At 39.7% G+C, this 24,282-nt stretch overlaps 1 protein-coding gene across 1 annotated transcript in view; it reads right to left on the reverse strand.

Annotated features, from left to right (window-relative positions):
- Window positions 1-1,236: 1,236 nt before the first annotated feature.
- Window positions 1,237-24,282, reverse strand: part of CPA6 (carboxypeptidase A6) — a 312,714-nt gene continuing 289,668 nt past the window's right edge. Inside the window, exons 9-11 of the mRNA XM_069600201.1 lie at window positions 9,335-9,537; window positions 5,198-5,282; window positions 1,237-1,763 (exon numbers count right to left, since the gene is read on the reverse strand). Of these exons, the coding sequence (XP_069456302.1) occupies window positions 1,576-1,763; window positions 5,198-5,282; window positions 9,335-9,537 (476 nt within the window). The 3' untranslated portion in view covers window positions 1,237-1,575. The remainder of the gene's footprint in view (window positions 1,764-5,197; window positions 5,283-9,334; window positions 9,538-24,282) is intronic.

Here is a 24,282-nt window from a genome sequence, read left to right on the forward strand (position 1 = left end):
AATCTGTCCCCTCTCTTCTTTTGTCAAAATCTGAAATAGTTAATTTGCCTGGAGGTCCGTTGGTGGTAGTATGGGCATTTATTTACACTGAAGGATTAGCACTTTGAAATTCCAGAATTTTGGTCAGAGGAGAATCTGCTATTTCCCACCTTGGACTCACGCTGGGCTTTGTTCTCTGTGACCATTCTCTGAAATGCGGTGGAAATCAGAGTCTGCACTCAGCTGATCTGATATGTTCTCAGTGGATGCCTTACCTTCCTAGGATCCTGTCTTCACTCAAGGCCTGCCCTGAGGCTTCTTTACTTCTTAATCTGATGTTTTAAAGATGATTTTTAAAAATTACCTATTGTCTAGAAGTTTGAGTTATTTCTACCAGTACAGATACTTATCATATTCTTGGAAATGGGAATCTATATTACCTTTTTAAAAAACATTAAAAAAATTTTTTTGTAACAGTTGCTTTCCAATGTTGTGTTAGTTTCTGCTGTGCAGCAAAGTGACTCAGCCACACATATACATATATTAATACCTCCTCTTTTTTGGATTTCCTTCCTATTTAGGTCAACACAGAGCACTGAGTAGAGTTCCCTGTGCAATACAGTCATCAATGCTATTAGTTACCTATTTTATACATAGTAGGGTATGTATGCCAATCCCAATTACCCAATCCACCCCACCCCACCCCCTGCTTGATATCATCCTTTTAAACCACAATTTCCTCATTTGAAAAATGGGGATGACAGTAGTATCTGAAAGTGAAAAGTCACTCAGCCTGTCTGTCTCTTTGCGACCCCATGGACTGTAGCCCACTGGGCTCCTCTTCCATGAAATTCTCCAGGCAAGAATACTAGAATGGGTAGCCATTCCCTTCTCCAGGGGATCTTCCTGACCCAGGGATCAAACCCAGGTCTTCTGCATTGTGGGAGCTGGGATTGCAGGTTCTGAGCCACCAGGGAAGCCCAATAGTATTTGAGGAATTGATGAGATTGCTAATAAGTATAAAGCTCTTAACTGGCTCCTCAGTTAATGTTGACTCTATTTTTTTTTAAGTGGCATTCTTGAAGTCTGAACATAACTGCCCTTCCTTGCTACATCTTTATAGGTGTTTGGTACGCTAATGCCAGTGGGTGATATGAATAATCTGAGGTCTTATTAGGCTGTATATTTATGATATCCATTCTAAAAATTTTCATTTTACATGATAACCAAGTGATAAAACATGATTAGTAGCCTAGATTTTAACTGAGAACATGAGATTTATTGAAGTAGAATCCCCAATATGTACATTTCTTGAGACAAAAAAATTAGAAAATATCCCCTCCCACTTAAACAAATAAGACTCTAAATGGATAGAAATGGATGTCTTCTCTTACAACAAAGTAGGCTATATATGTATTTTTTTAACCATTTTTTTTTTATTGCCACGGAGAGTGGGATTGCATGAGAAGGATTTTAAAGTCCACAATAGGTTCCTTCTCAGCAGTTGCCCTTCTCTGTAACAATGTACACCCACTTCCAAATGAATCTTGCACAGAATCAGCTCTTTCTGGTGATTGACCTGCCCCTTGGGGTGTCTCAGGGGCACTTCTTTAGTAGGTGCATTGTGATATTCTTCACAGCCAGCATGGTCTCTGTACAGGTGGGTTTGATGAGTGTCTCTGGGAGTAAAAAGCCAAAATGCCCAGTGTCACGTAGTTCAAAAGCAAATGTGTAGGGTATTCCATTTTTGTAGGCCCAATCCATTGAGCTACCAGAACTCACATCTAAAAGTTAAAAAAAACAAAAAAAAAAACAAAAAAGGTCAACTTCACTAGAGTATGTAATTTTCAAAATGTATACATAGTACTTGCTTACTAAGCTATACTAAATCTTTCCAATTAAATACCCTTTCAACAGGAGCAATTTAACCAGAGTTCCTTAACACTGAGCTCATGGAACTTATAAATCATACCTGCTATCATCATAAATCATCTTAGCCACTTTCAGTCTGGTTCTTGCCTCTGACATTTATGAAAACTTTGCTCTTGGAGGATCTAGTCTATGTAGTGATGCTTTTCCAGTATAATGACCTCAATTTCTCAGCCTCAACTTCAATATCATTTCTCTCCACCCTCACTTCATTCACCAAGAAACATACCCATATTGTGGGCTTTTTTCTTTTCTTCCAAGGTCTAGAATATTGAAATTCTGATCTCAGAAAACTCATTTCTTCTATATCCCCTATGTTTTTCACTCCTGATGAACTTGTTCTTTGTCTTTAATTATTACAGTTTCTAAGACTGCCCACAGGCTTCTTAGAATTTCATGGAACTCTCTGACTATGAATTATACCACTAAATTTCTCACTAGACCCTTCTTTTCTAGCCCTTTTCTGCTTTTGATTTACTAATTCTCAGTTCTGAAGTCCAGTTTCTCCATTTTCGATCTCAACAGGTAGATGGAGAAAATCTGTTGTAAATTCATTCATTCTGAAGTCTTTCTCCATTACCAATGGTATTATAGGTGCCTTTTTCTAGACCTTCACTTACATAGCCTTCATCATCCTCTTCTGGTCCTGCCCCTTACTTTATCACTGTTTCCACTCTCATCATGGGTAGTTAACCCAGCACCTCCTCTGCTTCCGTCCCCCTCTTCACCTTTCTCCTAGCTCAGGAAGAAATGCTGCTAGTCTTTTATACGTGACATTGTCTGATACTATTTTTTGTTGCCTTCTCTGGTAGCTAGAGGGTCCCTTCTCCAGGACCTTGTTTTGCTAATAGACCACCCTTTCTCTTGCATCCTCACTGACCAAAATGTCCCAGCCCTATTTCCCTGGAGCACTTCCTTCTCAAGATCCCTATTATATATTATCTTCTTTTTCTTCTTTCTTTTGCTTTAGCTCTCAAAAGATAATCTATATATGTTGCTTCTACATCCTCAACCACTTTCAATCTGGCTCTTGCCTCTACCAGACTATGAAGCCTTTGTTCTTGAAGGTCACCTATGACAGTGGGTCTAATCTCCTTTTTTGTTTTTTCCTTGCTCAGATCACACTTTTAGCCTCTCAGCAGCATTTAACCTAGGTGATAATCCATTCTGGAAACTCTCTCCTTCTGGCTTCTGTGACCTTCCACACTCCAGCTTTCCAGCACAGAACTGAAAGCCCACACTGTGGGCTTGGACTGTATCCAATCACAGCACCTTCTGGGGCTCTCTGTGCCTCTGTCTTCCTTTTGAAAAAGAGATCATAGTACCTACTGCATAGAGTTGTTGTGAAAATTAAAGCAATCAGGATGCATTTGGTGTTACTGTTTAGTACCTTTAACCCCAAAAGTGCCTAGTATGCAGTTTTTAGCATAACATGCTTTTAATAATTAACTCATAAATGAATAAATTTTCATAGAAGAATCTTTATATACTTATTTCTGAAGTTTATATGATCCAGCCTAATATAACACCATTATTAAAAAATTTTCCCTTTCAAATGCTACCACATTTTGATGCCATTTTTGCTAGGACAAGTTAGACAGAATTACATGACAATGACAAATGACTCTGCTGTTTCCCAGGACCCCTTTGCTTCAGTTGGGGCCAGAAGGTAGGCTGTGGCTTCCTTGTCCCTCTGGGTTAGAGTCAGTCACTGGAACTGCAAATAGTAGCCATAGTAGCCGAAGTCAGAGACAATATTTGCCAACCCTTACATCATGGCGATATGACAGCCTCATTTCTATGGTAACAGGTTGCTCTCAGTAAATATAACACTATGACTCTGCCTTAATACCAAGCTGAAAGGTGAACTGTGAGTAAGTCTTTTTAAAAATTAATGTTTTTAGATTTTTAATATATATTGTATTGGCATTAACTGGTAATGTGATTTTTAAAAATACTATATTTCCCCTTTCAAAGTGGCTCTTTTAAAAGACAGTTATAGAAAGGTCAGCATTAGACAAATGATCATTAACTTAAAAAAATTCTGGTAATTAAGGTATCACCATTACCAGGATAAACTTATAAACAATGTTAATTAACAAGCCAAGCATTTCTTCTGAAGGCTGAAGAAGTGATTGGTTAGAAATGGATAAACTAGTTATAATGGATAAATTAAAGAAATTGAGAAATTTGCTAGCTCATTGAAAAGTATAATTGAATGTCAATGTCTATACACAAACATATAATCTACATTATATGATCCACTATATGATCATGGTGAGCTTCTAGAACGACACTAGATATTCAGGAGTATATGCTTTCTCACTAGATTTTCTAAATCATATAGTCAATGAATTTATTTTTAAATTTATTTTTGGCTGCACTGGGTCTTTGTCGTTGTGCATGGGCTTTCTCCAGTTGTGGAGAGTGGGGTCTTTTGTGGTGTGTGGACTTCTCATTGTGGTGGCATCTCTTATTGTGGCTCCCAGGCACTAGGTGTTCAGGCTTCAGTGGTTGTGACGCTTGGCCTAGTTGCCCCAAGGCATTTGGGATCTTCCTGGACCAGGGATTAAACCTGTGTCCCTTGCATCAGTGGGCAGATTTTTAACCACTGGGTAACCAGAGAAGTCTGTTAATGAATTGCAGAGTTTGAAAGACTATGGGAAATGACCTAGTCCCATTCCTCATGCATCAGTTGTGCAAACTGAAGCCCAGAATTATCGTCTTTGTCAGGATTCCATCTAACTAGTGGCAGAATTAAGACTAGAATCCACACCTCCTGGTTCTATATATGTCTAAGTTATGTCCATACACTGGAAAGAACTTGTTACTCTTTATTCACATGAAATAGGAGATATTTTAATTACTGCTCAAGAAGAAATTCAGTTGACGGTGTTATGTAAGAAACAGAATGTCATAACAAGAATGGTGAAGGAAAGGGATAAAAAGGAAGCTCTTTCAGAGCTGAAACATTACTTCATTTTCTTCTCAAGGCCCATTACCATTTCACAGGAGTTACAACTGCTTAAGGAGCCCATTTGGGTACTTTGTACTGTCATAAGATCTCAGTTCAACTCTGCAGTCTTTATTACATGCTTAGCATATTCTCTGTGTAGGATTTATTTGGATTGGGACAGTCATTTCTGTCAAGCAGAGTAAAACTAGTCAGACATAAACTTCTATCTTCCTTGGCTAATTTGGTAGTCATAAATTTCATTTTAAAGGGAAGTCATTACACAGGATATTGGTTCAAGAGATGATTCCAACACAGCATCCAAAGGAAACTTACACAACGTGCTGGAGGCAGGCCCGTATCGGTACTGTACCCCATGAACCGACCGAAGTGCATTCACAGCCTTATAAGCTGCAGATTCCTGTTAATTTAAATGGAGAAATTATATCACATATATCACTGCATTGAAACCTTTAGAAACACCGACATGTTGTCTGAGCATTATCAGTACTCAATTTAGAGAATGCTGGGCACACTGATGAGTAGCTATATTTAATGGTAATATTGTTATTCTTTGTTGCGTATTGTATCTGCAGTATGTTTTAGAGCACACTATTTCCCTTAATTAATTTCTATAGTGAGCCAGTGATCAGTAATATTTCCATACATAGACAAGGAAAGGAAGGCTCATCAAAGTTCAGTGGTTAGACTGGGGTTACACTGCACAGAATGGCTGGGTTGAAATAAAGACATCTTCTGAGACTGATTTAGTGTTCTGCCCTCTTCATTTTGAACTAGTTCAGAGACATCATTTCTATAAATTACAAAATGCTTTACAGGGCAGAGCTCATGTCAGTCTTACTCATAGCTACATATACACCATTTAGCAACATGGCTGTATATAACAGATGCTTAATCACTATTTTTAAGAGAAATTTTAAAAAATAGATTATTTTAATTAAAAATTTTTTTTTAGCCACACAGCATGAGAGATCTTAGTTCCCTGACCAGGGATGGAACCTGCACCCCCTGCAGGGAAAGCATGGAGTCTTTGCCACTGGACCATGAGGGAAGTCCCCTTAATCACTATTTCTTGCAAGTACGTTGAATAAGCATAAATCTGCAAAAGCATCAAGATAATCTTATCGATCCTTAAGTACATACTTCAGTGGCTAGGTTCAAGGTAGTTAAAACCCATTTGAATCAGTTCTTAAACCCTTTAATTCAGTAGGAGTGACTCCTCTTGTTCTGTGTGTTTATCCTTCGTGGGAATGGAAACACTTTCAGAACGCTTCCTGACTTCTAAGGTTACACACTGCTCTGGCAGAGCTCAGCCAGGTGTGGCTAAGATGTAGAAATTCTAAGGTGGAACTTCCTACCTATGCCAAAAAGCAGGAAAAATAAATGCCATCAAAATACCTAAAGATGAATATCCTAAGATGAACTCAAATGATAAAGACTACCCTGTGAAAACATTTTCAAATGGTGTGAAAGGACTAGTTTCAACAAGGAGTTAGAGACATATTGAGTGACCAGTGAGGGGAAAAGAAGTCTGCTGAAACTGGTATATGACTCTCCCATTTCCACTTGCCTGTGAATAATTTAATGGAGCACATCAAAGCACTCTGGGCAACGCAGTGTTGTATGTTGGACTCGGCTTCAGCATGCTGTTCTCTTAACCTCTGGGATGTAGAGAGCAGCATTTGCAGCAAATGCTACACGGGGTGGCTATTTAGGGACAAGGCAGTAGGACCTGACAAACATTTATTATTGATCTCCCTGATGACGACATTCTCCTCGTGGGAGCCAACAGAATAGGAATGTAAACACCATAATGAGGTATCTTTATGGAGAATGTGCAAAGACTTTTAACATCTTCTCCAATGGCCTCAGCAATAGTCCACGGCAAGGGCAGATATTTCTACATTTAGATTACTGCATTCTGATATGAGGAGACCTTTGTTCCTTATTATTTCCGATGACTAAACCCAAGAGGGGGAATGATCTATTGAGAGAGAAAAAAAAAAAACCACTCTGTCTGTTTTCACAAAACATAGTTTTAGCCTTTTGTGATCACCGGACTTCTGTGTATGTTGATAAGAAGTTTAGGCATATTTCTTCCACAAAGAGTAGAAACTTCATCAAATTTTCTAAGAATTATTTTCCAGGGTGGCATCTATTTAGATGAGTTTAAATGATTCTTCCTTTCTCCATTGCTTTTTCCCCCCAGTTGTTCAGAAGGACCCAGGCCTCCTTTATTGGATCTCAGCTAAGTAAGGAGTGTATTTGTTCTTTAAATATTTTTATATTTAAAGCAAGTTTGGGGACTTCTCTGGCAATCTGGTGGTTAAGACTCCATGCTCCCTGTGCAGAGGGTACAAGTTCTACCCCTGGTTAAGGAACTAAGATCTCACGTGCCATGTGCTGTGGCATAGCATGGCCAAAAATAATAATAATCAGTTTTTAAAAGTTAAAAAAAAAAGCAACTTCATGACCTAAATCCATTAGCAGAACCACAGAGTCCTACATATTGATGGAATGCTTTTGAACAAGTTGAACAAAACTTAACAGTTTCTGGTTAACATTCACAGACTATCTAGTTTCTGAGAACTGTAATCTTGGTTTTAGCGATTTAGCTTATCTGCAACCCACGAACAGGATTTCTTAATAGGGTTACTGCTGACAGTTTGGACTGAATTGCTCTTTGCTGTGGAAGGCTGTCCTGTGTAATGTAGGATATTTCATAGCATCCTTGGCCTCTACCCACTAGATGCCAGTAACATCTTCCACCCCTGTGGTGGCAATCAAAAAAATGTCCCTAACATTGTCCAGTGTCCAGTAACATCTGGTGTCCCTTGGGAGGAAAGTTCATCACTGGCTGTGAACCACTGATCCAATTTTCATACCATATCCTCTAATCCAAGACAAAAAGAAAGTAATTTAACTGCTGATGGGAAAAGAAATTCAAAATATGAAGACCATCTTCATGTGAGAGTTCTGATACATTGCATATTCTATATAATCAGTTGTGAGGATACAGACACTGTACCCAGTTTAGAAAGGGATGAACAATTGCCTATAGAAATACTACAGCACAAGGTTCTAGGCTGCCAGGTCACTAACACCGAAAATGAAAAGCATCTTTGATCCACTGAGGAGCTGAAGAATAGCACCATCTAGCATCACTCCCACCTTTACAGTATTTCTCAAGAGAGAGAATTTGCTCAGAATTCTTGCACAAAATGCTAAGAACAGAGTTCCTGTTTTGGATAGGAAACAAGCCTTCCCCATTCCACCTTCTGACCACCTCATGTTCCTCATTCCTCCTAGGTCCTGGACATCTAGATCAGGAATTCCTGCAACCCCAAGCAACAGATGCAGGATTTGGAGATTGAGGTATAGGAAGAAAGGGGATGCTTTTATGAAAAAAACTTTTAAGTGTAACGTACCTACAGAAGTGTATACAAATTAAGTTTACATCTCGATGAAGGATCCCAAGTTGCACACACTCATCCAGTAACCAGCATCCAGACAAAGAACAGGACATCAACAGCAACCCAAAGCCTGCTTACGCCCCCTCCCAATCCCTTCTCCCTCCTTGTTCCTTACTTGGAACACTATCTATTAGCTTGGCCTGGCTTTGAACTTCATAGGGCTCTAGATGCTATAGACTCTGAGCCAGACTCACTTTATGAGGAATTAATTCCTGTAGTGGATAGCTTGTTGGGTTTCTGAGATGAGGAGAGGAAGGAACTCTGCTCTTTCACTTTCAAGTAATCTCATGCTTGAAAAGCTGTTCACTCTAAGCTCCAACTTGTCAGATACATGCCCAGAGACTTAGTAGCATTAAGCAAATAGCGCTTATAAATTGAAACTTGCTTTTAATTAATGAGAGTCAGACCATAATTTATGAACAATTATTTACTCAATAAAGTTAATTATACTCCTGCATATGTGGCTGAAGCTGTAAAACAAATGAAATCTATCCTGACATTTTCCAAATAACATGTGGTAAGAAAGTAAATAGTTTGGAAATGATAGCATTTGAGAAGCAGTGTAGCACAGTGGTTAAAAGCAACAACATTGGAGCTAGATTTGGAGTGAATCCTGGGTATGACAGTGAGTAGTGGTGTGTTCTTATTTTAATTATTTAGTATGTTTAGGTTTCAGTTTCCTCATCTGTAAAATGTGTTACTGTATATGATTAAGAAAGATAAATGACATTATATATATGTCATTTATCTTTCTTAATCATACCCAGTAACTATTATATATATACTATATACTATACTATATATTATATATAATATATATAACTATATATACTATATATGTATAACTTTATGTGTGTATAGTATATAACTATATACATATATATACACACACAAAATGCTTGTTGCATCATTACATAGGACCAACTTAGCATTAGAAAAGCATGAAGCCCGACACACATATCCAGCTTCAAGTACTTACCACACAGCTAAAATTTGGGATTGTTGCATACTTGTAAGAATATGGATACAGCAACATCTGAGCATATGCGTGAAAAGATAGGTAAGCCGTGATGTGCTTCCTGTGTTTGCGGAGGAAGTTAGCTACAGCTTTCACTTCCGGCTCAGATTCTGGGAAAGGTCCACAGTACGTATCATCACAAGGATGCATGGAAGCTCCTTCATCTGCAAGTTAGAAAAGAAAATGGGGTGTAGGCATGGGCAGGCAAGAAGCAAGAAACGCAAATAGGCATTGTTAAACTGATTCTTCTGTTTCTGTAAATACACGATATTATCAGGCAATTCATCTAACTGAAATTAATACTGAAAAATCCAAGGTGGCCGGGCAGCCTGAATAGGAACTGGATGCTGCTTGTTTAGCTAAGCCTGCATAAACCACCCTAAAGGGAGGGCTCCAACAGTTGGTGAACTAATTCTGTATGATCCCCTCAGAGCGCAGGTAAGGACTCTTGTTTATATACTCCATGACACTTGTAGTTTCCCACCGTAACACTCAACCCACTTGTCATAAGTGTCAATAGTTTACTCATTTAACATGCAGTCGATATTTACACTGACCTGGGTGCCTGGGATATACTGGAAAACAACATAGGAAGAAATCCCTGCTATAACAGAACCCGCGTTCAATCTGGATTCTTTGTTAGACTCTAATGCTCTGTGAAGGCAGGGACTGTGTCTTTCTTTTTGAGCACCTGACAACTAGAACAATAATATGCAAGTGTTCAACAAACAGTTGTTGAATAAGTAAATGTCAGATCAAAAGAAAAGGCTAGACATCTGTATAGATGTCTGGTAAGGTACAAATATTGATATATTAAGAATAGGGAGGCAAGACAGAAATAATTCCACAGAACATGCCAATTTCTGTTATATTTTTAGATCAGCTATAGTCAAACTGGTTTTTATAAAACCCAAGAGAGCTCTTCAGTTATCTTCAGTGTCAGTTCAGTTAAGAAATCCTCAAAATGAAATTAAAAAAATTTGAAATTAAAAAATTATGCAAGTCCATGAAGGAGAGGGAGGAAAATAAGATTTACAGTAATAATCACAGAGGATTAAGCTTTCAAGAAATTTTGGAAATAATGGCATTTTCCATAGTGATTTGCCGTTCTGAGTCCTTGCTATCTCTCCTATACCTGGAACACTGTAACTCTTTTCCATAAACAAATGGAAAATGTTTGATAGGTCTATGACCTAGTCTAAGGCTTCCCTGGTGGCTCAGAGGTTAAAGCGTCTGCCTCCAATGCGGGAGACCTGGGTTCGATCCCTGGGTCAGGAGGACCCCCTGGAGAAGGAAATGGCAACCCACTCCAGTATTTTTGCCTGGAGAATCCCATGGATGGAGGAGCCTGGTAGGCTACAGTCTACGGGGTCGCAAAGAGTCGGACACGACTGAGCGACTTCACTTACTCACTTATGACCTAGTCTAGCACTACTGAAAATGAAAAAACTAAGACCAGGCTAATTCTTGAGGCCATTATGTCTCATTTATGCCCAAGGAGAGTCAGGATAGGGAACTTAAAGCAATTGTGGTTTTCCTCCTTTGAGTCTAATTTTGGACTCAAAGGCTCGAAAGCAACTGGGATATGGATGGAACTCAGAACTTAATATAAAAACTATAGCTAATGCTCCAAAAGGAACAGAAAAAACGAGACCTTTGAGCAACACTGATGTAAAGGAGAGATCACAAACTGAGCAACTACTTCCAGAGCGAGCAGAAGTAATGAGCTAGAGAAACAAGAGCTCACAACAACCCTAATAAATAGAGTTCTCAAGGGCATATGGGAGGGCACTGGAAACATTAAACAGGGGCAAGAAGTTATAAAAAAGAACCAATAAGATATAATGGAGAAAACTTAACTCATGGGTTGCATGAATAGAATCAATGTGTGAATTGATGAGATGGAGTGGATTTTGAAACATTCCCAGAGGGATTGAGAAGGGAACAAAGAATTGTAAAAATGAAAAAAAATGAAAGGACATGAAAAATAGAATAATCGCCAACATCTGATTAGTAGGGCTTCTAAATGAAAAAAAAATCAAGTTAAACATTTGAAGAATTGCTAATTGAAATTTTGCCACGATTAAAGGTTAAATGGGCTTATTGTGTACCAACATGAGAGAGAAAAGGGAAAATATCAACATGACATGGTACAGTGAAATTTAGGAACAAGGAATCAATTCCAGAGAGAAAGCAGCAGACCATCTATAGAGGAAGGAAATTAGACTCACATCTGACATTTTAATGGCAGCACTTGTTTAGTCACTAAGTTGTGTTCCAGTTCTTTTCAATCCCATGGACTGCAGTATGCCAGGCTTCCCTGTCCTTCACTATCTCCCAGAGTTTGCTCAGACTCATGTCCACTGAGTCAGTGATGCCATCCGACAATCTCATCTTCCGTCGTTCCCTGTTCCTCCTGCCCTCAGTCTTTCCCAGCATCAGGGTCTTTTCCAATGAGTTGGCTGTTCACATCAGGTGGCCAAAATATTGGAGCTTCAGCATCAGGCCTTCTAGTAAATATTCAGGGTTGGTTTCCTTTAGGATTGATTAGTTTAATCTCCTTGCAGTCCAAGGGACTCTCAAGAGTCTTCACCACCACCAGAATTTGAAACCATCAGTTCTTCAGTGCTCAGTTCACTTGACATTTTAAACAACAACACTAGAATAATATTTGCAAAGTATTTTTGAAACAGGAAATTTGAATCTAGACTTACAGCGGAATTCATTGAAATGTGAGAGTGAAATAAAGATGTCATGCTGCTACTGCTAAATAGCTTCAGTTGTGTCCGACTCTGTGTGACCCCATAGACAGCAGCCTACCAGGCTCCCCCATCCCTGGGATTCTCCAGGCAAGAACACTGGAGAGTGGGTTGCCATTTCCTTCTCCAGTGCATGAAAGTGAAAAGTGAAAGTGAAGTCGCTCAGTCGTGTCCGACCCTTCGCAACCCCATGGACTAGAGCCCACTAGGCTCCTCCGTCCATGGGATCCTCCAGGCAAGAGTACTGGAATGGGGTGCCATTGCCCTCTCTGAAAGATGTCGTAGTTATTGGCATATTTTCATTGGTTATTTTTTCATTTTCAATGTGTACTTTTTTCACTTACAGTTTTTAAATTTCATGTATTATACAATTTTAAAGTTTTAAAAAGATTTTAGTTATCAATTTTGTCAGATTGCTTACTAAGATTGTTATTTTTGATGCTTTCACAAGCAATGGTGAAGAGCACCATCTCTTCTTAGTCTCTGCCAACAATACCCTGAAAGTTCATCACCTTTTGCTTTTTTGCCATTTGATGACAAAATTTAATTTGCCTTCCTTACTGCAAGTATGTTTGAACGTTGATTTATAGGTTGACATTGGATTGGACATGCTTCTGAATTGGTTAATCTTGTCTTTAGCTCATATTATTGTTGGGCTGTTTATCTTTTTTTGGTTGGTTGGTTTAGTTGCTAAGTTGTCTCCAACTCTTGCAACCCCATGGAACGTAGCCCCCCAGGTTCCCCTGTCCATGGGATTTCCCAGGCAAGAAAATTGGAATGGGTGGCCATTCCCTTCTCCAGCGTATCTTCCTGACCCACGGAGCAAACCTGTGACTCCTGCATTGGCAGTGGGGAAATGAGCCACAGGGGAAGCCCTACTCATGTATAAAAGAGCTTTGTAGAGATGTTCGTCATCTGCATTGCATTTTATCCTCATATTTATATTTTTCAATTGTTTATGATAGCTTTAATTTTAGAGATCTTAAATTTTATATAATTACTATGTCTTTTTCAATGGCTTTTGGGTTTCCTGTCTTGGTTAAGAATTTTTTCCTATTCTGAGGGATTATAGCTTGTTTATAGGTTTTCTTCTAAGAATGTTGTCATTTAAAAAAAATTATATATTTTTGGCTGTGCTGGGTCTTTGGTGCTGCATAAGCTTTTCTCTAGCTGCAGGGCGTAGGGGCTGTTCTCTAGCTGCAGGGCGCAGGGGCTGCTCTCTAGCTGCAGGGCGCAGGCTTCTCGCTGCTGTGGCTTCTCCAGTTGCATGGCACGGCACGGGCTCTAGGGCATGTGGGCTTCAGGAGCTACGGCATGTGTGCTCAGCAGTTGCAGCTCCTGGGCTCTAGAGCACAGGCTCAATAGCGGTGGCGCATGGGCTTAGCTGCTCAACAGCATGTGGGATTTTCCCGTGTCAGGGATCAAGCCTATGTCTCCTGCGTTAGCAGATGGATTCTTTGCCACTAAGCTACCAGGGAAACCTCAAGAATGTTATCATTTTATTTTATTTTTTTTTCCATCTAAGTCTTTAATCTTTTTGGATTTATTTTTATACATACTTAACATACAGCTTTGTCTCTAGTTTTTCTATATTGATAGACAATTCATTCAGCATAATTTATGAAATATTCTACCATTTTCCCACTGAATTGAAACACCACCTTGGTCATATATTAAAATCTCTTGCATTTGTTGATCTATTCCTAGATTCTCTGTTCTGTTGTTCTATTAGTCTCTTTCCATATTGTTAGCCCATCAGTCTGTAGCAGAACAAAATATGTGCTGATATCAGACAAGTTCCCCCTACTGTTATTCTTTTTTTCAGTTTTATTGGCTTTTTGGGTCTGTTTGCTTTTCCATATAGATTTAATGATCATTTTATGAGTCCCCCAAAACATGAATGAAAAACCCTGTTGAGATTCTAGTTGGAATTGCACTAAATTTATACTGATTTTTTGAGGATATTCTAATACTGAGTCACCCAATCCAAGAACATGTTACACCATTCCATTTGCTCAGATGGTGTTTTATGTTCATCATCAATATTTTATCACTCTTTTCTTCAGTATATCTTCTTTATTGTTATTACTATGAATTGGTAACTACTTCTTTTTAAAAAATTTTACATAATTTTAATGGTTACGTTTCACTTATAGTTATTAAATATTGCCATATTCCCCATGTTGTACAGTATATCCCTGAATTTATCTTACATCTAATGGTTTGTACCTTCCATTCCCTCATCCCATAACTGCCCCTCCTAGTAACTATGCTTGTTCTCTGTATCTATAAGTCTGCTTCTATTTTTGTTATATTCACTAATTTGCTGTATTTTTATTTTACGTGGATAAGTGGTATCATTCAGTCTTCCTACTTCTGTATGACTTATTTAACTTAGCATAATGCCCTCTAAGTCCATGCATGTTGCTGAAAATGGCAAAATTTCATTATTTTTATGACTGAGCAGTATTCCAACGTATATGTATATCACATCTTCATCCATTCATCTGTTGATGGACACTTACATTGCTTCCATATTTTGGCAGTTATTAATAATGCTGCTCTGAACACTGGGGTACATTCCTTCTCGAATAAGTGTTTTTTGTTTTTGATATGTACCCAGGAGTGAAATTGCTGGGTCATATGGTAATACTGTTTTTAGTTTTTTGAGAAACCATTCTGTTCTCCCTAGTGGCTACCATTGGTAGCTGTTTTCCAAATGGTCCTCTAAGAGTGTGGTGGTAGAAGTCACTTCATGATACCATGAGAACTCCTCCCATTCTCCCCCTTCCTGTCCTCTACCAGATCCATCAGATCTAACTAGGAATTAGTTGTCTAAGCCATCTCTTTAAACTTCATTTTGGAGGCTTCTGTGATGTAAAAATAAACAAATGTGGCCCATTAAACAAATTTTATATTAAATATATATGCTATTTACATATATAAAGTGTTCTGATAACTGTATCCTTAGATAATATCTTAATTGGGATAATGAATGACAGCTCAACTGACATTTCTTTAGAAAATCAGACCCTCTTCTAAATAACATTCTAAGTTGCTAAAGACAAATTACTTGCTTTATTCAAACTGTCAAGAAAGAAGGCACATAATTCTTTAGTATTCTCATTTTCCATTCTTTCTATAGATTGTAAAGTATTTCTAAGCCATTCCTGAATCTGTAGAAGCTAGAGATCTACTTGTTTTTCAGCTAATGGTGGGTAAGGATTGCTGTCTTCTATCTTTTATAAGGTAAGAAAAACCAAACAATGATTTTCTTTTTCAAGAAATAAAATTCTTCTGAGTAGCAAGAGGGATAAATATACTGTACTGAAGACAGAGCCAGTGCTATTATTCCTTTCTGGAGTGGGGAGCATTTAGGGCTATAGACTGAGATGAGAATGGTGAGTGTCTCGTATCTCTGGCTATATGGCCACAGGGAGACACTATTCTTGACCTGAGGCACTTGCTTTCCCACACCATCTTCACTAAATCTTCTCTGGGTATATCTGAGGTTTTTGTAACATCGCTTACTAACATAGGTGGTACAGAGGTAACCTAGGATGGAAAGAACAGCAGGGTTTGGAATATAGAATAATTCTACAGATGACTATGTCTGGATGTAAATTCAGTAGCATGTATGTTGTACTGTAGTTATTTATTTTTATAGACTCTTCCACTTCTTTAGAGGGTGAACTCCTCTAGGACAGAAGTCATGCCTTATTATTCCCAGTACTGAGCAAATGAAACTATCAATACATAAACAGTAGTTGAAGAAGTCATAGTCACTGAAGAGAGATTATTGAATGAAATGGACTACGGGCATAACAACTGGGTAGTTATTATTCCCAGTACTATTCCCTACCTTTGCTCCACTCTAATTGTTGTTGAATGAATAAGCTGAGCTGACCCTCCTCGGGGGCGGATGCTGATATCTTGGGCTATTTCACTGAATCTAGGTTTTTGCTTAGACAACACCAATTCATCTCCATGGAAGGCTGAGGACTCACCAGGACACCACCACCAGCACCACCACCACCACCACCAACAAACTACCTTCAAAAAGCCTCTTGGTGTATGAGAACATTCTGTTACCTAAGCATTTCCTGAATAATTTCAAATCTGAAATTCTGAGCTTTCCCAAGATTATACCTTAATAAATGTTTAGCAAGGAAATGGGATACTTCAAAACTTCTTCTCTATGGTGATGAGCCCCAATTGTTTATGCATGTCGATGCAAATCCTCCCTTGCCCCTAACCCAAGCTATCCTGAGTGATAGCTTCATGAGTGAGCCTTTAACAGGTCATAGCCAAAAAAGGCCATTGAGTTTCCTCTTAGACTGCATAAAAGCTGTGACAGTGTGCTGATGACGTTTCTTTCAGAGGATGGATGGAGAGAGATTCGTAAGTGGAGGGGAGTGTTTACAACCGGAAGGCTTTTTTTTTCCCTTTAGCCACAGACTTTATTGTTTGAATATTTGTGACTGTTATTTTGTACACAAATGTTAATTTCTTATAAAACTCTGTATTCTGTATTGCTTAGTCACCTCACTCTCCATTTTATGCCACATTTCCATCAAGAACTATTTCCTCAAGGAACGTGCCGAGAGAGCAGAGGGGTGTGGAGGATGGACAGGGCCAGAAAAGGTATAGGCTGGCCAGCAAAGCAGGAAAAGGGTCCATGGCTTAAGAAGGACCAGGTGATCCTTCAGGAGATCAGAAGCCTTACCTGGCTTCTCACAGAGCTTGAAATATTTTCCTCCCTTGGCTTCTGATACACTCTCTTCCTTTTTCCCATCTCTACTATTTTGTTTTTTCATTTATTATTATTTTTATTGGAGTATAATTGCTTTACAATGTTGTGTTAGTTTCTGCTGTACAACAGCATGCACCAGCTATGCGTATACATATATCCCCTCCCTGTTGAACCTTCTTCCCCTTCTCCCCTACATTCTCCTATTTTTCTTCCAACAACTATATTATTTCCTTCTCAGCCCTCTTTATGGGTTTGTCTTCCTCTTTTAATCCCTTAAAAGAAGACTACCCAGTTGTTATGCCCGTAGTCCATTTCATTCAATAATCTCTCTTCAGTGACTATGACTTCTTCAACTACTGTTTATGTATTGATAGTTTCATTCGTTCAGTATTGTGCACCTCAAACTAGGATGGGTCAATGAACAAAATAAAGTTTTCTGCCGTAGAGAATTTACATTGTAATGGTGGCAGTGACAGCGATGGGGAGATGAACAACACAGTGAATAAGTAATTGCACTGTGTAGCAGAAGAGTGCTGTGGAACAGAGAAAAGGCAGAGGAGTGAAAGAAAGGTCAGGAATTCTGGGGACATGAGTTGCGATTACAAAAATGGCATTGAGAGTTATTCTCAGTAGCTGAATTTGAGCATACTTGAAGAATACAGGGAGTCAGCCATTGCACCTGGGGAAGAGTGTTTTGGGCAGAGGTAACAGCCAATGTGATGGTTCCACAGCAGGCCTGGTGTGAGCCTGGCCAATGTGGATAGAGCCAAGTGTTGAGGGTAGGGTAGAAATCAATGAGATCAGACAATCAACGGGGGCCCAGGTCATGTGAAGTTTTTTTTAATTTGATTTTTATATTGGAGTATAGTTGCTTTACAACATGGTGTTAGTTTCTACTGTGCAGCAAAGTGAATCAACTGTACATATACATCTATCCCCTCTTCTTGGATTTCCTTCCCATTTAGGTCACCACAGAGCACTGAGTTTCCTGTGCTGTACCGTAGGTTCTTATTGGTATCTGTTTTATACACAGTAGTGTATATATGTCGATCCCAGTCTCCCAACCCTACCCCCTCTTTGGCACCTATTCTGCTTTGCAAGTAAGTCAGAAGAAAAACAGATATTTTATATTAATACATATATGTGGAATCTAGAAAAATGGTATATGTGTGTGTGTGTGTCTTAGTTGCTCATTCGTGTCTGACTCTTACCCCCCACAAATAGAGTGAAAAAAATAATGAGGGAACCGGTGAGTTAGGAAGAGAGTTTTTATATTATGGAGGTCAAGTGAAGCTAAATGTTTCGAAAAATAAAGCATGATTCGCTTAGTCAGAGCAGCTTAGAAACTAAGTAAGGTGAGATCAAGACATGACCATTGTATTTAGCAATGTGGGATTTGATTAGAGTATAATACTATGTGTGGTGAGTTTATATAGTATATTATGTGTAGGGACAAGGAGAGGATGGGACTCTGCTGAAAAGGAACAAAGACATGGGGCAGTAGCTGGTGGAAGAAGGGGAGACCGAGGATTTTTTCAGATGAGAGGAATAATGGCATGCTTTCATGCTGACGGGGGAAAGCCCAGTAGAGAACCAAACAAACACACCACCCAACCAGCCAAACAGACAACAAAATGATAGAGATGGGAAAATTCCTGGAGCAATATTCTTGAGTAGGAAATATCTAGTTCAAGTCAATGTCTTGAATCTCGATCCCGAGCTTTCTGCATGTCTCCACTGGCTTGTCTCAGAGGCACTGGAAGCTCAAGCTGTCCTTAGATGAAATCATCTCTGTCTTTCCTACCCACCAAAGTGACCTCTTGCAATGTTTCTTAACCTATATTTCCCTCATTCGTCGAATGGCTCAAGTCAGAAACTTAGATGGAGAGACCCTGAAAGTTGCCCTCTCCCTAATCCCTCCATCCTATCAGAGAGCAAATTCAGCCAATCCCATCTGTTTCATCTCTATGTGACTCCTACCAGCAAAGTGCAGACCCTCAGCATTATTCCCCTACATTACCACAATAGTTCGTTGCCTTCAGTCTGGCTTGCCTTGAATTCAGCCTTCTCAACAATGTCACTGTAATCTTCTAAAAATGTAAAACTGATATTATTGCTCTGCTACTTAAAAGCCCTTCAGTGGCTGCCTTCTAGATAAAGTTCTAAAGTCTTTGAGTGGGTGCTAAGTCACTTCAGTTGTGTCTGACTCTATGCACCCCCATGGACCGTAGCCTGCCAGATTCCTCTGTCCATAGGATTCTCCAGGCAAGAATACAGGAGTGGCTTGCCATGCCCTCCTCCAGGGGATCTTCCCAACCCAGGGATGGAACCTGCGTCTCTTACGTCTCCTGCATTGGCATGTGGGTTCTTTACCACTAGTACCACCTGGGAGGTCTTTACTATAGCTTAAAGGCCATAGAGGTAGTGTGGTCAAAGTGTCTGAAAATAGTAGTGGTGGGTATTACAGTTTATCTTATTGTGTGTTTTTCTGTCTTAAAAAAAAAAAGTATGGGACTTGCCTGGGAGTTCTGTGGTTAAGACTCAGCACTTCCACTGCAGGGGCATGGGTTCAATCCCTGGATGGGGAACTAAGATTCCCTATGCTGAGAGGCATGGCCAAAAATGAAAAAAAGGAAAACTCAGTTGGTGGTTTTTGTCCTGTTGCTATACAGAGAGAACTGTGATTGGTATTTAACCATTTTCCAGATAATGTCATGGACCTTCTGTAGTTCTATAGTAGTTTCAAGGTTACATAGTTTCTCCCTTTTTTGGAATTCAGAATGTCAGATGGTTATGCTTTCTCCTTCTGACCAGATGCCTATGGGATAAGGCCTTTCATGATCTGTTTTGTTGATTTGCTTGAAAATTTAGGTTCTACCAGTCTGTCTTAAAACATTCTACTTCTACTTTTAATACACTACACTCTTCACTACACTATTGGTTATTTTCCTGATATTCCCCACACCTTTGTCTTATGACTGCACATGCTGTTCCCTTGTCTGATGCATTCTCTTTTCTTCCCAGTCTGATTTTGCTTGTTCTTCAGATACCGCTTCTCCTTGGCATCTTTTCCAGTGGCCCCCAGGCTGGATTAGGTGCCTGTGCTTTGTATGCCTGCAATGCCCTTTGTCTGCATTCGTCATAAAACTTAGTGCCTATGTTAACATGTATGCAAACCCATTTCTCTACTCGATTAGGCAAAGCGCAGTGCTTGACCAATGTTGGGTGCAAAATAGACTCAAAAGCATTTTATTTCATAATTATCATATATGAACTAAATGGTATAATGTGGAGAAGGGTTATGCCTCAATTTAATGCTGTTTGCCTGAGAAACACATTAGACACTGGAATATTCTATAGCGCTTTATGGTTTAATTTTATTGATTGGCATCCTGCCGAGGTTATTTACCACAGATTACGTATTGATTCAGCAGCAAAATGGGATATCACATTGAAAATGCTTTCTGCCAGTGTATCTCTCTAATTTTTTGCCTTACTCATTTATCTTTAAAAAATAAAATCAGAATCCTGAATAGTGGGGCCTCTAAGATGGAAATAAATTAATTCAGGTCAAAGAAAACCACTAAAACAATCTAATTTTATTTACAGCCTTTTGGGGCACTATCCAGGCTTTACTAAAATGTGAAGAAAGAGCTCACAAATATTATTGAACAGAAAGTCCCTGGCGGATTTTAAGTAACCATGTTGGATATACAATTTGAAGAGTCCTGTCCAAACCTAGCCTCAATTACACAGATTCTGATCAAAAATAGCTGCTGTACTCCAGAAGATCAAGATAGCGGGAAGCTAAAGCACCAGGACACATTTCAAAGAAACAACACCATAAAAGAATTCCATAGCCAGGCAACAATGATAAAATAGACTTCTGGGGGAGAGGAACAAGAATCATCAAAGCCATCACTCTAGGTTTTAGGAGCATGAGAATGTACAGGTTATTAGTTTTCTCTCAGTTTATGGGAGCCAATAGATTGTTTCTGAAGCTGAAACAACAGTCTCTCTCCTATCTTTACATGCAGAACTACCGCAGAATATATAACAGGATCTCTGCAGTGCAGAGTGGGGAGATGGTAGTCTCGTCAAAAAAGCAGCAGACATCTCTGTTCTGAATGCTTCAGCAGTTTAACTTCCACACCATAGATCACCTCTTTCATTTCTGAGTACTGAGATGCAAAACTCTACAAGGACCTCGTAAATCTAGGCAGAAGACAGTGCGTGCACATATAAGGAAACGAGAGGACAAGACAATATAGAATATAACACAGTCATAAAGTGCGCAGCGCAGGCTGAGTGCATAGGAGCACAAAGGGAGGGGAGAGAGCATGGGAGACCAGGGAAGACCTGGTGAGGCTGTAATAGCAAAGAAACTCGATGGGACTCAAGATGGATGAAACTTGAAAAGATACTACATTACTTAAAAAAAAAAAGACAATAAATTCTGTTGTTTCTATGAACCTTAGTCCTTCTGGATAGGAAACTGCAGTGGAAGGTAGTCTTTACAGAAGAAATGGAGAAGGAAGTGGTACTAGAAGCAGCAATCGGCTGAAAATCACAAGACCAGGCTTGGTCAGAGCTGTCCTAATGAGCTCAGTGAACAGGCGTGTCACTGCTCTGGCTTCACTGGTCCTGGGTGGATTAGGGACCGAATTAGTGATTCTTACGTGCTGCTGTGATGTAACTGAAAGTGGGGTCTGGCTGCTCACTGCTCAAAAGCCAATAAAGAGGACAGGTTGGTGGAAAGTTTGCTGTATTTTGGATGCCAGCAAACTTTCCACTTTGGGGGCTAGGGGAGTGAGGGAGAAGGCAAGACATCTGTCCAAAGGCTGACTCCCCTCACCCCCAACCAGTGGGCAAGAGTTTTTATAGACAGAGGGAGGAGGCTAGGTTACGTGCAGAAACAGCACAGTCAGCTCTGGCAATCATTTTGAAATTGGTCATCAGTGGTCTGACCAGTGTCATGATGATTGTTTTAAGTATAGTTAATCTTCAGTTCTGGGGTTTGTGTGTTTCCATTTCTTTGAGGCTGGTTCTCAGAATTATGGCAGCTTATGTCATGCTTGCAGTCTGGTCTTCAAGTACTGTAGTAGTTAATTTCCACCTTGTGGGGGTTTCAGTACCTATAAGACAGCTCACAAGCTATAGCTCAGAATATTATTAGTAGCTCTTGAGAAGGAACTATAAAAGTCCTTGACTATGCTTAGTGACTGTTGTTCAGTCACTGAGTCATGTCCAACTCTTTGCAACCCCATGGACTGCAGCACACCAGGCCTGCCTGTCCTCTGCTATCTCCCAGGGTTTGCTCAAGTTTATGTCCATTAAGCCAGTGATGCTATCTTTAGCTTAGTGACTAAATTATTATTATTTACTTTGGTTGCCTATTTTCCTTTGTTTCTGCGTTTCCTCACTTCTTGATTCAACTTATTCTCTGGTTAAAGTTTTTTTTCACAGACCAAAGGCAGACTGAGGACACAAAGGGGTTGGGGAAGGGGGGCCAGGACCATAGGATCCTGCTCTGTTTCTTTGATAATGTGTTGCTATCAGTCCTGGGGTTTGTCTGACAGTAGCTGATTTCACATCACAAAATAGTTGAACTAAAAAAATTGGTTTATTTATCCTGATAAATAACTCAATTTATTCTAACATAAACTTGTAATAGGGGAGAAAAAAGGTCAATTAGAACATGTTGTGTTGGAATGAACCAAAAGGAGTGTGTCCCTCTTTTCAGCTGGGCATGTAGCAGTGGAAAAAATAAACTGAGAACTATTGAATGAGAGATCGCTGTGACTCTTCACAGCATTGACAGTTTAGGGCAGGGGTCCCCAACCTCTGGGATCTAATGACAGATGATCTGAGGTGGAGCTGATGTAATGATAATAGAAATAAAGTGGACAATAAATGTAGTGGGCTTGAATCATCCCCAAACCACCTCCGATGCTCCCAGTCCATGGAAAAATTGTCTTCTATGAAACTGGTCCCTGGTGCCAGAAAGGTTGGGGACTGCTGGTTGCAGATTCCAGGCCAGATGAAAAAAATTTCAGTATAATTAGATGCTTAATTTTCCTTAACATCCTTAGATTCTGTTCTAAGGATATGAGGATAAAACTTACTAACACAAGTAATGTAAATTGATTTCTGTTTGCAAGCACATTGTTTAATTCTCAGGTTAGAAATACTTTTCTTCAATAAACACTTCCCTCCTTGCCTAAGGTCCTCCAACCCATTTCCAAATCTGCTTCTCTTCTTGTATTACAAATTTTCATTTGTGGCACTTGATTGCCCAAACCAAAAATCATTTGTTGCATCCAGCAGTGTGCAAAGAGCTGTTGGTGCCATCTTAATTTCCCACCAATACACCCAACCCAACTACTATGGTTTCAATCAAACTTCCCAGAATTATTGGAGGGGTTCCCTGACTCCAGGCTCTTCTTCTGCATCCTCAGACGTTCCAAGTTAATCTTACTAAAATTCAAATCTTACCACATAGTTCCTTTGCTTAAAACTTAAAACCTAAAACTCAGGAGAAAGGGGCTGGTTGAGAGGTTTTTCCTCTATTCCCCTTGTGGTAGGCTGAATAATGGCCCCCAAAGATTGCCAGGTTCTAACCCATGGAATCTGTCAGTGTTTTCCTAAATGGAAAAGGGCCTCTACAGATATGATAGACTGAGGAGTCTGACATGGTGGGGGGAGGATTATCCTGGATTATCTGGGTAGGCCCTAGATAATGTAATCACAAGTATCCTCTAAGAGTGAAATTTGATTAAAGACAGAGGGCATGTGACAGAAGCAGAGAAAAGCTGAGTCAGAGAAGATGCTATGGTGCTGGCTTTGAAGGGGAAGGAAGAGGTCACAAAGAATACAAGTGGCCACTGCTGCTGCTGCTAAGTCACTTCAGTCATGTCCGACTCTGTGCGACCCCAGAGACGGCAGCCCACCAGGCTCCCCCGTCCCTGGGATTCTCCAGGCAAGAACACTGGAGTGGGTTGCCATTTCCTTCTCCAATGCGTGAAAGTGAAAACTGAAAGGGAAGTTGCTCAGTTGTGTCTGACTCCTAGCGACCCCATGGACTGCAGCCTACCAGGCTTCTCCATCCATGGGATTTGCCAGGCAAGAGTACTGGAGTGGGGTGCCATTGCCTTCTCCACAAGTGGCCACTAGAAGCTCAAAAAAGCAAGGAAGTGTTTTCCTCTACAGTCTCCTTCAGGAATGGGGGCTTAGCACACCTTTAGCCTGGTGAAATCTGGCTTCCAGAAGTGTAAGAAAATAAATTTGTTTTGTTTTAGCTACTCGGTTTGTGGCAATTTGTTAGAGCAGCAATAGGACACTAAGTGAAGTGAAGTGAAGTCACTCAGTCATATCCGACTCTTTGCGACCCCATGGAC

The sequence above is a fragment of the Ovis canadensis genome, chromosome 9, assembly GCF_042477335.2.
Source record: "Ovis canadensis isolate MfBH-ARS-UI-01 breed Bighorn chromosome 9, ARS-UI_OviCan_v2, whole genome shotgun sequence".
Classification (NCBI taxonomy): Eukaryota; Metazoa; Chordata; class Mammalia; order Artiodactyla; family Bovidae; genus Ovis; species Ovis canadensis.